We start from the raw sequence: 13,880 nt of genomic DNA on the forward strand, positions 1-13,880 counted from the left end.
AATTTAGATAACCCAAATCAAGGTCCCCGGTCAGTAAGTACCCAACAGCTAGGAGGAGCCAGAGCTCCACTTTTTAAATTTTCTGTTAATTGGTCTTTCTCCCTGACTGAGGTCATCATTTCTTTGAGGAGAGGATTGTGTCCCTTCACCCTGCTGCCCCCAAGCCTAGCCTGCAGTGTGCAACAAGTTGGTATGCAGGATTGTAAACGGGTCAGCCCATATTTTTACAGTCAGATAGACCTGATTGCAAATCTCGGTTCTGCCAAGAATCTGCCACTGAGGTTCAGGAGTCTGGATTCTCATAATTTAGTCTGGAATTCAGGATGGTGGGTTAAGAACCCAAGCAGTAAAGACCAGAGCTAGGCTCAAGCCCTGGCTCTACCACCCACCAGGTGGGACTTGGCAAGTCATTTAACTTGTCCAAGCTTCAGTTCCCCATCTGTAAAATGAGGCAAATCCTAGTACCTTCCTTACAGGATTGTTTCAAGATGACTGACATAAATTTCTTAGCCAGATACTTAATACATGGAAAACACTCAACAAATATCAGTTCTTTTTATTATAGTGCATTTAAAACTGCCATTTGAACTGGAGTACATAAATTTTGGTTAACTACTGGCATACGTATTACAAATTTTAAACATAGTTTTCATTCAGGAGATCAGAACCTGGGGGAAATAAGCCCCATCACGTAAATAATTTAGGGGAAACTTATTTTAAAAGAACTAATCAAAGCAGAATTTAGTCTTTTTAGCATGAAAGAGTTCCCAGAAAAAGAAAGAAATATCCATGAGAATGTCACAATGGGAGTGTGGGATCAGGGCTACCATGATCAGTTGTGTAGGCTGCTCACTGCACAAGAGTGCCAGGCTGAGGGAGTGAACGAGGCAGAGGTGGGAGGCTGAAATCTAGCAGGCACTCTACCCACTAGACTGGGAACACTGTCCCTGCTCTTCATCCACCTGGAGGGGATGATTTTTTTCCAATTTGTTCAAAGGTACTCTGAGTTTGTGGTGGCTCTGGCTTTATACTTTTGTGGTTGATTCATTTTCCCTTTTCTCTTCTTTCAGCGTCACTATTGTGAAAATGATGAGGAAAGTGGGGGGCAGGGAGGAGGCAGCAAAAATGGATAACATTTACTAACATTTACTAAATGCTGGCTATTTGTCCGGCATTGTCCTAAGTGCTTTAGATGCGCTAACTGGTTTGATCCTATACGACAAGGAGAGCCATTGGAGGTGAAGGCAGTGGGGGTCACATAAGCTTAACCCACATGAAGGTCGCACAGGACAGAAAACCGCCTGCCATACCCTAGTCCATAGCAAATGTTCAGAATCTGGAATCCCTTTTTTAAGTTTGTAGGGGAGGCAGCAAATGTCCTTTCAAACCAAAAGGAAATATTTTGTGTTAAGGACACAGCCTTAAATTCTCTGGCTGGACAACCAGGAAAGCTACAGTGATGGACTTTTGTTTTTGGTCAACAGTCAGTCAGTGAGGGGCAAACCTGTGGAAGACAGAGACCCCAATGTCCTGGCAGGCTACACATCCCAGCACTAGATCTCCATCATTCAGCTCCCCTTCAGCCCCAAACTTTCTGCAGGGTTCATTACAGACCAGATTGTGCACCCACCGCTCCCTTCTCTATTCTCTTAAAAACCTGAAGTTTCCATAAAGTATTTACTGTTAAACAGCGGCCTGAAAGCAGCTATGGTGCCCACTATTCCCGGTAGTGTTATTTAAAAAAAAAACAAAAACAAAAACAAAAAAAACCCTCTGAGTTTGAAAATAAATCTTGCTACCAGGTGGTCAGTAATCTTGCCAACTCTGGATTTGGGGGTATAAAGGTCATGGGGAGAGGCGAATTAGGCAGAGATAAATATATATACATATTTGACATTAAAATAACCATACATGTGTGCTATGATGATGAACGTCCGTGACTAGCGAGCCTGGAAGGAGAGCGTTTCAGCAGCCAGCACACAGCTAGAGACAGCAAAACCACCCCTGAACATCTGTTTTCCCCATTTTGCCAAAGAGCAGTCTTTTTTTATCCTTTTTTATAATTTGACCTGTTCCATTTTCTGGCAAAGGGCCCTAGGAAGGCAAGCACTGCTTTTTCTGTCCGTATTCCAGCTTAAGATGGGAAAAGGGAGGAGGGACAAGAGCAGGAAGCGGGAGGAGACAGACAAAGAGAAACAGAGGCACAGATGAGGCCTGAAGCAGGGGAGGGAGACCAAGAGCAAAAGGCGGGGAAGAGAGGGAGAGGAGGAACAGAGACACAGAGCGAGAGAGCACACAAAAGATACCAAATCATTGCAAGTGCCCACCCTGAGAAAAACTGACTGAAGAAAAATACAAAGAACCAGGGCAGATTCGAGAATGATCATCCAGTAGGAAGGTCACCCAGAAATCATAACCACAGTACTCCCGAACAGATCCAGCGGTTTATAACACTCTCTAAATTCCAGCAGGGCTCAAAATCGATGAAACATTGTTGTTTACAGGTAGTCACATTGTGTTTAATAGTCATGTGTAACTGGACACAGACCTATATATTTCTAGTAAAAACATCTCTCTGGCAAGGAACATGCCCTTCCCATTTTCCTGTGTATGTGTGTGTGTGTTATCCCATTATTCCGTATCTGCTTCCTTGCTCTTTCTTCTCTTTAGCCAAGGTAAATAACCATTTATCCCCCAGAATTTATTGTTATTTCCCTTTCCTGCTCCCTTCTCTCTCCCAACCAGAACACCCTAGAAGAAAGCCTCACCCCCTGGCAATGCACAGCATCATTTTGCAAACAAACATCATGTTTGTTTGGCGATGAATTTTATACCTGAGCCTGAGCCCACCTGTCCTTAGATATGTTTTCAGATTCCTGAAGCAGGGGAATCTGCGGCTGCCAAAGCTTAGTTTCCTTTAGAAATAGCATGAGCACCATCACCACCGGGAAACCATCAGAGGTTTCCTGTCGCAGGGACTCGGCTGCAATACAGAGCAGGGAGAGCAGGAAGTGAGTGAAGGAAGAAGCCAGAAGGAGTTTTTCTGGATGTTGCTTCAGATCCCATTATGGAAAATTCCTTTGGAGCATACTGATCGTATTTGTTGGTCTAAAAACAAATAAATATACACACACATAGCTCTGAGCACTCACCGTTCATGTATTTATTCAGCAAATATATACAGAACCGCCCTATACTACACTGCAAGGCCCTGCAATGGCTCCTTCTATGTAGTTTATCACATTCAACCCACAACCAAATCCCCCTGGGAGGAGGGCAACTTGCACAGTCTCCTCCCCAGGAAACCGAGATTGGCTCTGGAGCCAGAGATTATTAATTAATTTATTAATTAATTACTTTACTTGAGAGACAGCACAGAGGGAGAGGGAGAAGCAAGCTCCCCGCTGAGCAGGGAGCTCAATGTGGGACTCAATCCTAGGCCTCTGGGATCATGACCGCAGCCGAAGGCAGACACTGAACTGACTGAGGCACCCAGGCGCCCCAGAGATTACACTTTTAATCTAAGGTTGGCCTCTAACTAGCTGTGTGATTTGAGGAAGATAATTTAACCAGTGTGAGACTGTGTTTCCTCCTCCATGATGCAAAAATAATTCCTTCAGCTCCCTGGAGTTGTTCTGAGGATGAAATGAGCTGATATCCCCAAACAGATCCATCACAGAAGAGACTGAGTTGCCCAGATTTAGGCAATACACCAATGGTGAACTCTTCTGTGGCTGTTCTGTGGGAGCCAGGAGGCGGGCCCGCACCCTGCAGCAGGGTGAGGTTTCCTGCGAAGGGAACTGAATTTCCCGCTGTCAGTCACCCTGAGAGAAAGCTGAAGGGGGGTGAACACTCTGTGAGTGTTTGGGGTTGGGGTAGGAGGAAGGCAGGACAGACAGGCTTCCAAGGGTGGAGAGATCTGGGGCAGATCCCAGGCTGGGGTGACTGGCCCTAGCTGTCTGGACAGCCAGCGCAGGGCAGGGAGCCAACCCCATCCCAGACTCTCGGTGGCTCTGGGCTTGCGCAGTTATGAGAAGGCCCCGGCCCACTCTGAGGCTGGAAGAGCCCAGAGAAAAGTGGTATCTTCATCCCTGCGGCCCGCAGAGGGTAGGACACCGGGAAACCAGCCAGGTCGCAAGTGAAGGCCAAGCCTCCAGGCTCTGGAATGAGCAGGGGTGGCAGCAGCCTGGCCAGTGTCGTGTGGCCACCAGTTTCTGAAGAACAGAGGTCACAGAGCAGTTAACACATGTCCATGGGCCTCAGTGAGGTGTGTGGTGGATTTGAGCTCCCCCAGCAAAAGCCTAGAGCAGCCAGAACTGACAGGACGGAAATAAGCGCTCCTGAGAATTACGGGAAATAACATTGGAGGGTGGCCTTAGAGAAAAACTTGATCTATTAATATGGGCAGGCCAGTCCTCAGAAGTCAATATATTTGAGGGCATCCGTGTGGGTGATATGATTCAAACTCCAAGCTGGGAAGCTATGTAGACAGTTTATACATGTAAAGTGCCAGCACAGAATAAGCGAATGATAAGCCCAGCATCTTCCTCCTCATTCATCCCCATATAACGAGAAGGAAGAAACTTTGGATGCAGGATACAGCTGACTTGGAACAAGATTTGTTCATAACTCTTGAGCCTTGCTGCAGCCCCCAACATAGGGTGGGGGAGGGCAGGTGGGAGACAATATTATTTCACTTAAATGCCCAATTAAACCTTTCAGAAGGTTTCGACCGTACTTGAAAGTATCAGAGTGCTCGCCTAGGGACATGAAAACAGTAAACAATTAATGATGGCCACTGCATTCAAGCAGTAATCCTACAATGCATTCATTCACTCTCATCCCAGGGTCTGCGGCCAATACTGTTACTATCCCCATCGTGTCAGCCGGGGCCCTGGCAGGAAAAGGACAGTGTGCCTAGGCTGTGCCCAAAGATGGTCTAATGAAGGCCAGGCGGACAACAGTGGGCCAAGCAGGGTTAAGGGGAAAGAAGCCCCCTAGGGACATCCATAGTGGGAAGCCATTGCCAGCCTAGGTCAGGAGAGGAGATTCCAGAATCCAGCAAGATCTAACGCCATGAGGGTGACTCTGGAGGAGCCGCGGCCGAGGAGGACACAGCCTCTCAGGAAGGGAATTAGTCTCTTGACATCTCTTTCTTTCCACCAAACACCCCCCTCCCCGCCACACCCTCATATCCTTCCAGGGCCTCTCACTGGCCCAATCCAACTAGGAGCCAGATGGTACTTTCCAAAAGGTATGTTTTCCAGGGCATAGAGCAGAATGGCAAAGCATGGCGGGTAGGTCTGGCAGAACATCAGAGAGTAGCTGACCTATAGTCTAGGAGATAGGAAATGGAGATCCAGATCAAGTCATCTGCTCAAGGTCATGAAGCAAGTAAAAGGTAGAGCAAAATTTAAGCCCACACAGTATGACTCCAGGTCCATGTTCTTAACCACTAAGACTGGCTTTCTTTAAAAGCTTACTAATTATCCAACACCTCTTTTCTGCCTGCACCCTACCCAATCATTCTTCTGTTAACAGACTCCACCTTACTCCCACCCCATTTTCCCAGTCCTCTTGGAGCTAGGTGTGGCCACCTCTTTCAAGTTCAGGCCAAAGGAACATTAAGTGAAATGATATGCCCAGCTTTCAGGTTGTGCCTCTGTTTTCCTTTTGTCTTTCCTATGGACTGGAATGCAGATGTGATGGTAGGAGCTGAAGTAGCCACCCTAAACTGTGCGGAAGCAACACTTCAGGACTTCAGAGCTCAACAAAGCCACCACAGCACCCCTGGATTGCTTAGCTTAGGCTCTAAGTGAAAGAGAAACTAACTTGCTTCGTGTTTAAGTCACTGTCATTTTAGCCTTTGTTACAGCAGCGAAGCCAGTATTCTATATCATACAGAGACCAAGCACCTGCATGGCCGGGATGTGACTCCGTCATTGCTTTGAGCAACATGACTAGTAGAGACAGCTGGTGATCACCAATGTAAGCGTTCTTCCTAGCAGACTGCTAGACTACATTTCCCATCCTCCCCCGTCTAGGTGAGGCAATGGGACTAGTGAGACTCACTAGAAGTGAGTCTGTTACCTCCAGGTTGAGACAACTCAACACAAGACTATAACGCAAGTGAGAAAACCGCCTTGATCATGGCGAGCTGCAAACTCATCTCGTATCTAAGGACGGCAAGGGGGTAGGCTGGTAAACATTTAAGTTATTATTTTAAAGTTGTTACACTCACGTTATCATTTATTCTAATAAAGCCCATAGATTCTGCTTGAATGAGGAAAGTTAAGAGTTGCATGGGGAAACTCCTTCTCACAGTATACCTGCCCTCAGCGGAGTTAGCCCTGTGGCTCCCAAGAATGCTGTGGTCAAGAGCACTCCCTCAGGACTCTCAGGGAAGCTCACAGGGTCTGAGCACTGACAGCTGCAACTGAGCTTAGTGGGATGAGCCAGAGGGTCAGGCCCAGAGGGCAACTGATTAGGAGAAGTGAAGGGAACATGGGGGCTGTCTGCTTTTCGGTGGTGAGAAGGGACCTGCCCCCCATTTTTGCTAATGTCCAAATTTTCTAAAATCAGCATGTGTTACTTTTATACTGAAAAACAGTTTTAAAACTTTGACTTTTAAGAAAGGTAAAAAATAAATGGGATAAGATTAAAGAAGGAACAAAGGAGAGAACTCCAGGGCACAGGTTGAAGGATTCTGTCCCTGAGTGCATTGCTATAACAAGCAGAGGGGCCAACCTTAGAGATAGGTACCCGATAAGGCAAAGCATCCCAGCGATGACCCTCTTTCATTCATTCAACAAGCATTCTCTGAAGCCAGGCTCTATGTGGCCGCTAGATTTACGAAGAATGTGGTGGCCACCGTCTAGTGCAGTAGCTCACAACCTTGGCTATGCATAGGAATCACTCGAAATTTAATTTAATTTTTAAGTAAGTTCCATGCTCATTTATTTATTTATTTTTAAAATAGGTTTAAGATTTGGACATTTAACTGCCTAAGCTACCCACGCACACCAGAAATGTGATTTTGAAAAAGCACACTGCTAAAACACTGATACGTGGGGCCACACTGTGGAAATTCTGATGTAACTGCTCCGGATGAAGGCTTGGTCTCAGGACTTTTAACGTGGAGGGTGGACAACCACCAGGAGGATGTGACACATGGGCTTAGTGTTGAAAGAGGGGTAGGAGAAAAGGAGAAGAGAGAAGAGAAACATGCAGGTGCAGGGAACAGAGCTGAATTTTGAGGACTGCCCCTGGCTCAAAAGTGATTAGAAAGTTAGAGAAGGTGGAGGATAATGCAGATCATAGAGGTCCTCCCATGCCTAACCAAGTACGTATCCTCTAGGTAGGGGAGTTGATTAAAGTTACTAGATAAGGGCAGACATGGGCACATCTGGATTCACCTCAAATCTCCAGGAGTTCCTTCTTACCCACGCAGATGGCCAGTACTTCTGCCCATGGGTGGGACTATAGAAAGGAAACAAAGAGGTGTGGACCTTGTCTCCTTGAAAAATGGCACCATCACAGAGAGAGGGCTTATTTCCAGATTGTCCATCACAGGCAGCCTTCAATACAACACTCATCTAGAGATAGACTCTTGTCTCCACTGCCTTTCCAAAATCCCCTTTTTCTGTAAGTCAATTTCATTACAAGATCTTGCTGAACACTGAGAATAAACCTGCTAAGAGGCCATGTAGTTCATTTGGAGACAGATGAAAATCTGGAGGTGAAACCAACCACCAATCACCACAAGAAAGTAGCGGGGTTGCCACCAAAGGTTTCAGATAGAAAATCATTCCATGTGCTGCTTCAGGGGCAAATCACTAAATAATTCAATTGACCAGATAAGATCCCTGAGCATCTGTTTCTGTAGACCAGGTAGTTGCAGAGAAATTTCTAGAAATATAAATGGTGTTAATAGGTGGTTAATCGGTGGGACAAGTGGTAAGAGCCATTCCATCCTTCCTGCACGTAAGTACCTTTCAAATGAAAATAATAATAATAATAATAATAATATAACAGCACCAAGTACTTGCTGAAGATCTGTGCATACAACACATGGTGCTAGGGCTTTACAGGCACCATCTACAATATCCATGCGAGGCCCCATTCGGGTGAGATAACTGAGGCTCAGAGCAGTTTAATTGCCTACCCAAGGTCACAAGTAAGTGCAATGATAGAATTCAAACTAAGTTTTTGTTTTTCTGTTTTGGGGGGGGCAGGCAGAGGGAGGGAGAGAATCCCAAGCAAGTTCCACACCCAACTCAGGACTCGATCTCACTACCCTAAGATCATGATCTGAACCAAAATCAAGAGCTGGATGCTTTAACCTCCTGAGCCATGCAGGCGCCCCTCAAACTAAGTTTTTATCACTTCCCTCTACTCTTCAGGTCCCTAATCTTCTGGCCAGGCATTGATTCTGTACTCCTCTGTGTTCCAGAAAGAATGACAAGCTCATCAACTCTGTAAGAGACATTTTTCTCACTGTGCTTCTAAGAAAAGCACCAAAAACCATAATGACTCTTTCCAAGGGAGAGATGCCAGCTTCCTCTTTGATCTGAGCAGCATGGAAACAATGCAGTCCCATCCAGTGAGCAACTCTGTCTGGGGGAGAATAGCCCTTTGGAGACACCATGCACGCGAACAATATGGCGAGTGAACATAAATAATAAATACCCAGAGGAGGCTATGGGCCTCCTTCGGCTCGGGGCTCCTCGCAGCATCTGGATGACCCCTTAGAGGTCACCTGGCAAAACACCAGCTTCTCAAAGATGAGAAAACAGGCTGGTGACCATATCTATTAAGGACAACGAAGCAGTGAGAACACTGGTGTCAGGCTCTCAGCCGTGTGTTTTCTATTCTCAGGCATCCCACAATCTCAAAGCCCAAGAGGGAACCCCACGGTTCCGGTAACACTCTCATCTTCTCATGAGAAACTGGGCATTTCCCATATGCAAATGGAGGAGAAAGAAGGTTGCTTTCTTATTCTCTACCACGAATTTGAAGGGCTGTCCCTATTTGTCAGGGCCTTAGCACTGAGCACACAGCCCAATCTCTTGCTCCGGGAAGTAGCTATGGAAATGGAAGAAGGTCAAACACCTGGGCCTTTCTGGCACATAAATCATCCTGTGAATGCAAACTCAATTTAGGAATTATACAGGCGATCTCTCAGAGCAAGGAATGCTCAGCCTGCCTTTGCTTATGCTTATCTATGATTTAAGGGAGCCAAATAGCTTCTGTCACAGTGTGGGGTGCTGATGGTGGTGTCATTAATACACAATTATACACGAGTGGAGCAGATCACCAAGAATCTGTCCTCTTAATAAATCACTTCACGCAAAGCTATTGTTCAGATGGCATTTTCATTTCTTAAAAGGATTCGCTATAGTGAGCCTTTGAAAGCTAGTTTTGTTTATGCATTTAATCTATGATTCCATTTACAGAGACAAGGATTGCCAACTTGTCAGAAACACATCTCCTGAACCAAACAAGGTACCGTGTCCTGCCTCAGAATGCCAGCCTTGATCCAGATCTATTTTGGGTGCCTGGCTCAGGGAAATGAATGGAAGCATCCAGGAGGTAGAATTTTATTTAGGAGGAGAGGCTGACCAGAAACAAGGCTGTGACTGTTACTGTGGATAAACATTTTTAAACAGCTGTCATTCCAGCGAGGAAGGCAAGATTTTCAAGCTGGTGATAAGAAAACAGCAAGGACAGATTTGACAACCCAGATTGTGAGCAGCTAAACTAAACTGGAAAGTCGCAGGGAAGGGGGTGGGGTGGGGGGGGAGGACCAACCACTGAGCCACCAAAGTGAGACTGGATGGCAGGAATATTTAGAGAGATCCTGACAATGCAGATTTCCTTCCCTCTGCACAAGGAAGGTATGACTGTCTGTGACAGGAGTGTCGCAGTTCACCAATCACAAATCTACACTTATAGGGACAGGCACCAACCATAGAGGAAGAAATGCCCTATGCCCAGATACCTACAGGCTGAATGAGGAACAGAAAACAGGGAGGAACGCAGTTCCCAGGTCGTGACTACACCGCCACCCTTTGGGGTCCCCGACTTGATTAAATTCAGGTTATAGACCACCTTCACCATGCCCTTCTCAGCAAGGTACTTGGCAAGACAGAGCCAGCCACCGGTGAGTCTTTCCAGGCAAGATGAGTCCGGCTGCTTCCAGAGGCCCCAGGCCAGGAAGTTTGCTGTGCCTTGCTCCTCGGAGCAGCACCATCGACCTGGACACACAGGGACATAGGGACACAGGGACACACACACACACACACACACACACACACACGGGTGCGCGCGCGCGAGTGCCACATCTGGCACTTTCCCCGTCACCCCAAAGCACACGCACCGTAAAAAGGCCGGTCCCTGCTGTGAAAGGATTGTGACCGCCCCCCGAAAATGTCCCCTGCCCCCTTCCCTCCTCCCCTGCGGCGGATAGTGTCTCGGCGCCCCCAAACTCGCGGTTTCTCGGTTTTTTCAGAGGGCAGAATTCCGAGAAGAAAAGGCAAAAGGGCTAGACTTACCTAACTCCTCCGGGCTGTAGGGCGCGGAAGAGGCTTCCACAAACTCACTGTCTGGAGGAAGAAAGAAAGCAGAAAACAAAAACAGAATCGCAGTCATTCAGGGCAAACGGATTAAGCATCTGTTACCGAGCAGGTCCCCTAGAAAAGCGCGGGTTTCTCTCTCCCACGGATGGGAGTCCGTGGACCCGGCGGCCAGGCGGGATTCGGGACACCCGATCCAAGGCGGGTAAGAAATTGCCCAAGCAACTTGCGGGGACAATTCGGGTCGGGGACCGAGCGTCTCCCAGGCGCGGGCAGGTGCGCGCCAACTTTCCGCGGGTGTGACCCCGCGGGTCCCCGGGCCGGGCGCGCCGGGCCCCGGCGTCTTCATCCTGAGCCCTCAGCAGGAAAGGAGCATGGCTGGGTCCGCCAGGCCTCGCGTTGACGCCCCGGCGCCGAGAAGCCTCAAAGTTTCGCGGCGGGTCCGGGAGGCCCGCGGGCGCGCGGCAGTGGCGGCGGCGAGCTCCCCGCGCCCACCAGGCAGGGCGCCCCGCGCGCATCCCCGCCGCCGGTTGCTAGGCGACCGCGGCCGTCACGCTCGACAGCGGCGCGCGCGCTGCCTCCCGACTCCCTGTTGGAGGGTGTCCTCCCCCGCCCCCGCCCCCGCCCCCTCTGACCATTTATTAAAAACTGGAGCATAACCAGTTCTTAAACGATTCCTGCCTTCTTGTATGACGTCCGCTCTACTCCGCTGCTTGGAAGACCGTTTGTTCTGGGCGGGATTTTCTAAGCTCGAGTCCGTTTTGCCCCAGGGGAGAAAGAGCTTCGAGTGCTCCCACCCCCCTTATTTTTGAACCTGAATTCTAACTGCAGTCGAAGCAATACTTCCTCCCCTTAAGAGACCACCCGGTTCAAACAGCGAAGGTAGTATGTCTCCATTTCAAAGGCAAGAAGACTGAGCCTCCGAAGTTAAATAACTTAGGGATAGGACTGCACAGCACTGTGAGTGTGTGTGTGTGTGTGTGTGTGTGTGTGTGTGTATGTGAGAGAGAGAGAGAGAGAGAGACTGAAGAGAGCAGAGCTCTTCTACTACATAGAGGGTTGAGTGGTTTCAAAGCAGGACGTACAGACAGAAGTTATGATCTGAGAGTCCAAGAGGCAGGTCCTGAAGTCATTCATATTTGATTGTGGGAACTTCCCTCTTTGGAGCGGTGACCTGAATAACTTGGGCAGATGCATTTTGCATTTTCCCCCAGGACTGACTCACTGCTCCGCCTGGGACAGCTCTGGGCTTTAGGGATGTGCTCCACAGAGCAAGACCGCCCTGATGTCGGGAGGAGTTAAGAGGAAGGAAGGAGGAAACTTGGGAAATGGCTGTCCCTTCTCTGTCCTTGTCCTTGGAGACTAACAGTGGGAGTCAACAGTCTGGGCAACATCTGGGGAGACGTCTAGTCTAGTCTCAGAGAGACCAGATCACCAGCTGCGGCAGCCTGAGGGCCCCTGGATCTGTGCCAGTGTGTTCCAATTCTGTAAACACTCAGCCCTCTTCGGGTTTTCCACTGTCAGCTTTTGGTTTACAAATTACCTGGGAGGGTGGAAAGAAGCCACTGTGGCTAGCCATTGCTCAAGGAAGAATGCTGGCGAAGCAGCGGCTTCATCCCTGAGCCGCCTAGCCTCTCTCTCTGTCCTCTTCTTTTTTCTCACTCCTGACAGTTGGAGCTCCCAAATCCAAGAGGTGAATGTGCTGGGTGAAAGTTCGCAGGCATCACTCCATCCTCCCTCACCTCCAAGGATCCTCCCATTCGCCCTTAGGAATTCATGGTTCATCAGAAGCACAATTCCCCATATCCTCAGCCTCTTCACGGTTCCATTCAGTTTCTTACTCTGATCCAAACCTGACTCTCCCTGAATATAACAGACCATGTTAGCTACCACCTCTGTTTATTGTAGCCATCTTCAGACCCTTGGATTATTACACCTCATTCCTTGAAGGGACGGGCGCTTAGATCAGTCACTTTCCCCAATTCTATTCCTGTGGATTTCTTATTTTGCATATACATAGTGGATTCTTCTCATACTCTGGTCTCTCACCTCTTCAACATTATCTCCTTTCCTTGCCATCCTCCAACTGTCTCAGCTCCCTGCTCTCACAGTGACACCATCCTTCATCTTAATGTCAAGCACTCTACTCTCCACCCACCACCTCCTACCTTTCCAGTCTACTCTGTTATCTTAATCCAGTGTCTCACCTATGATTTCCTTATCCCATGACCTTTTCTCTGTCCCTTACTCTTCTCATGACCTCTCTTCCTCCCTTATATACCTTAGTATCTGGGTTCATTATTGCCTTTTCTCTATTATGTACACCTTCAGAGTCATCTCCCCCCCACCCCATCTCTCCATACTATTTACCTGGAAAGACCGCAACCCCGATAAAATCTAATTCTCCACTTTTTATCTGTCAGCACCCAGCTAAACATGATTGGAGAAACACAGCATCATGCCTTATGTCCAGTTCATGATCGCTGACCTCAAGTAGACCTGTGTACAGCCCAGCCATCCTTCTCCACTTGCTTATATTATTTCTCCTCCTCTCCTGTAACTATGGGTGAACTATCTCTACTCCATCTAAGGCCACACACCCCCATTGTGGATCAGATCCTGTCCTCTCTTATGTGGCTTTTCCCCCTTCCTACCTAAATTACTGTTCTCCTCCGTCCTAGAGCATTCCCATCAGTATACAGACATTCCACTATGTTCACTCTTTCTTGACACCACCTCTCTCCCCAGCTGAGGCTCCCAATTCTCAGCTGCCCTCTACAACAAAATTCATCAAAAGAATTGTCAAGGCTCATTGTGTCTACTTCTTTCTTTTGCTCTTAAAGGCAAACACGTTTCTAGTTCACCAGTCTTCCAAAATAGCTCTTGCCATGGTCAAGATTGCCTTTGCCACTTCCAATGGCCAGTTCTTGGTCCCAATAGTAGCTTTCAATTCACTGATCGCACGTGTGGATGGGCTCGAGTGACTTGAAGTTTAGTGTCCTCTGTGTCCCCATCTTATTGAGAATCCATTACTCTTTGTGTGCTAAGAGAGATGATCTATGGAGGACCTTGGTTCTGATGTCAGCTCCGCTACTAGTTAGTAATTTAATTTCTACAAGCTGTAGTTCCTCTGATAATGGAAATCATATCATCACGCCCAACTCATAAGGTTGTGTGATTAGAGTGCATAATAAGCTGATGTACTTGGAGCCCCCAGAAGAGATACTGTCACGTTTTGAAAATCAGGTAATATATTAGTTATCATTGGATGGCAAGCTCCTTTACAGCTGAGAAAAGTGGGCTCCT

At 47.8% G+C, this 13,880-nt stretch overlaps 1 protein-coding gene across 1 annotated transcript in view; it reads right to left on the reverse strand.

Moving 5' to 3' along the window:
- AMOTL1 (angiomotin like 1) overlaps positions 1 to 13,880 on the reverse strand; it is a 151,885-nt gene that overhangs the window by 102,327 nt on the left and 35,678 nt on the right. Inside the window, exon 4 of the mRNA XM_059186206.1 lies at positions 10,554 to 10,604. Coding sequence (XP_059042189.1) covers positions 10,554 to 10,604 — 51 coding nt within the window. The remainder of the gene's footprint in view (positions 1 to 10,553; positions 10,605 to 13,880) is intronic.

The sequence above is a fragment of the Mustela lutreola genome, chromosome 1, assembly GCF_030435805.1.
Source record: "Mustela lutreola isolate mMusLut2 chromosome 1, mMusLut2.pri, whole genome shotgun sequence".
In the NCBI taxonomy this organism is placed as follows: domain Eukaryota; kingdom Metazoa; phylum Chordata; class Mammalia; order Carnivora; family Mustelidae; genus Mustela; species Mustela lutreola.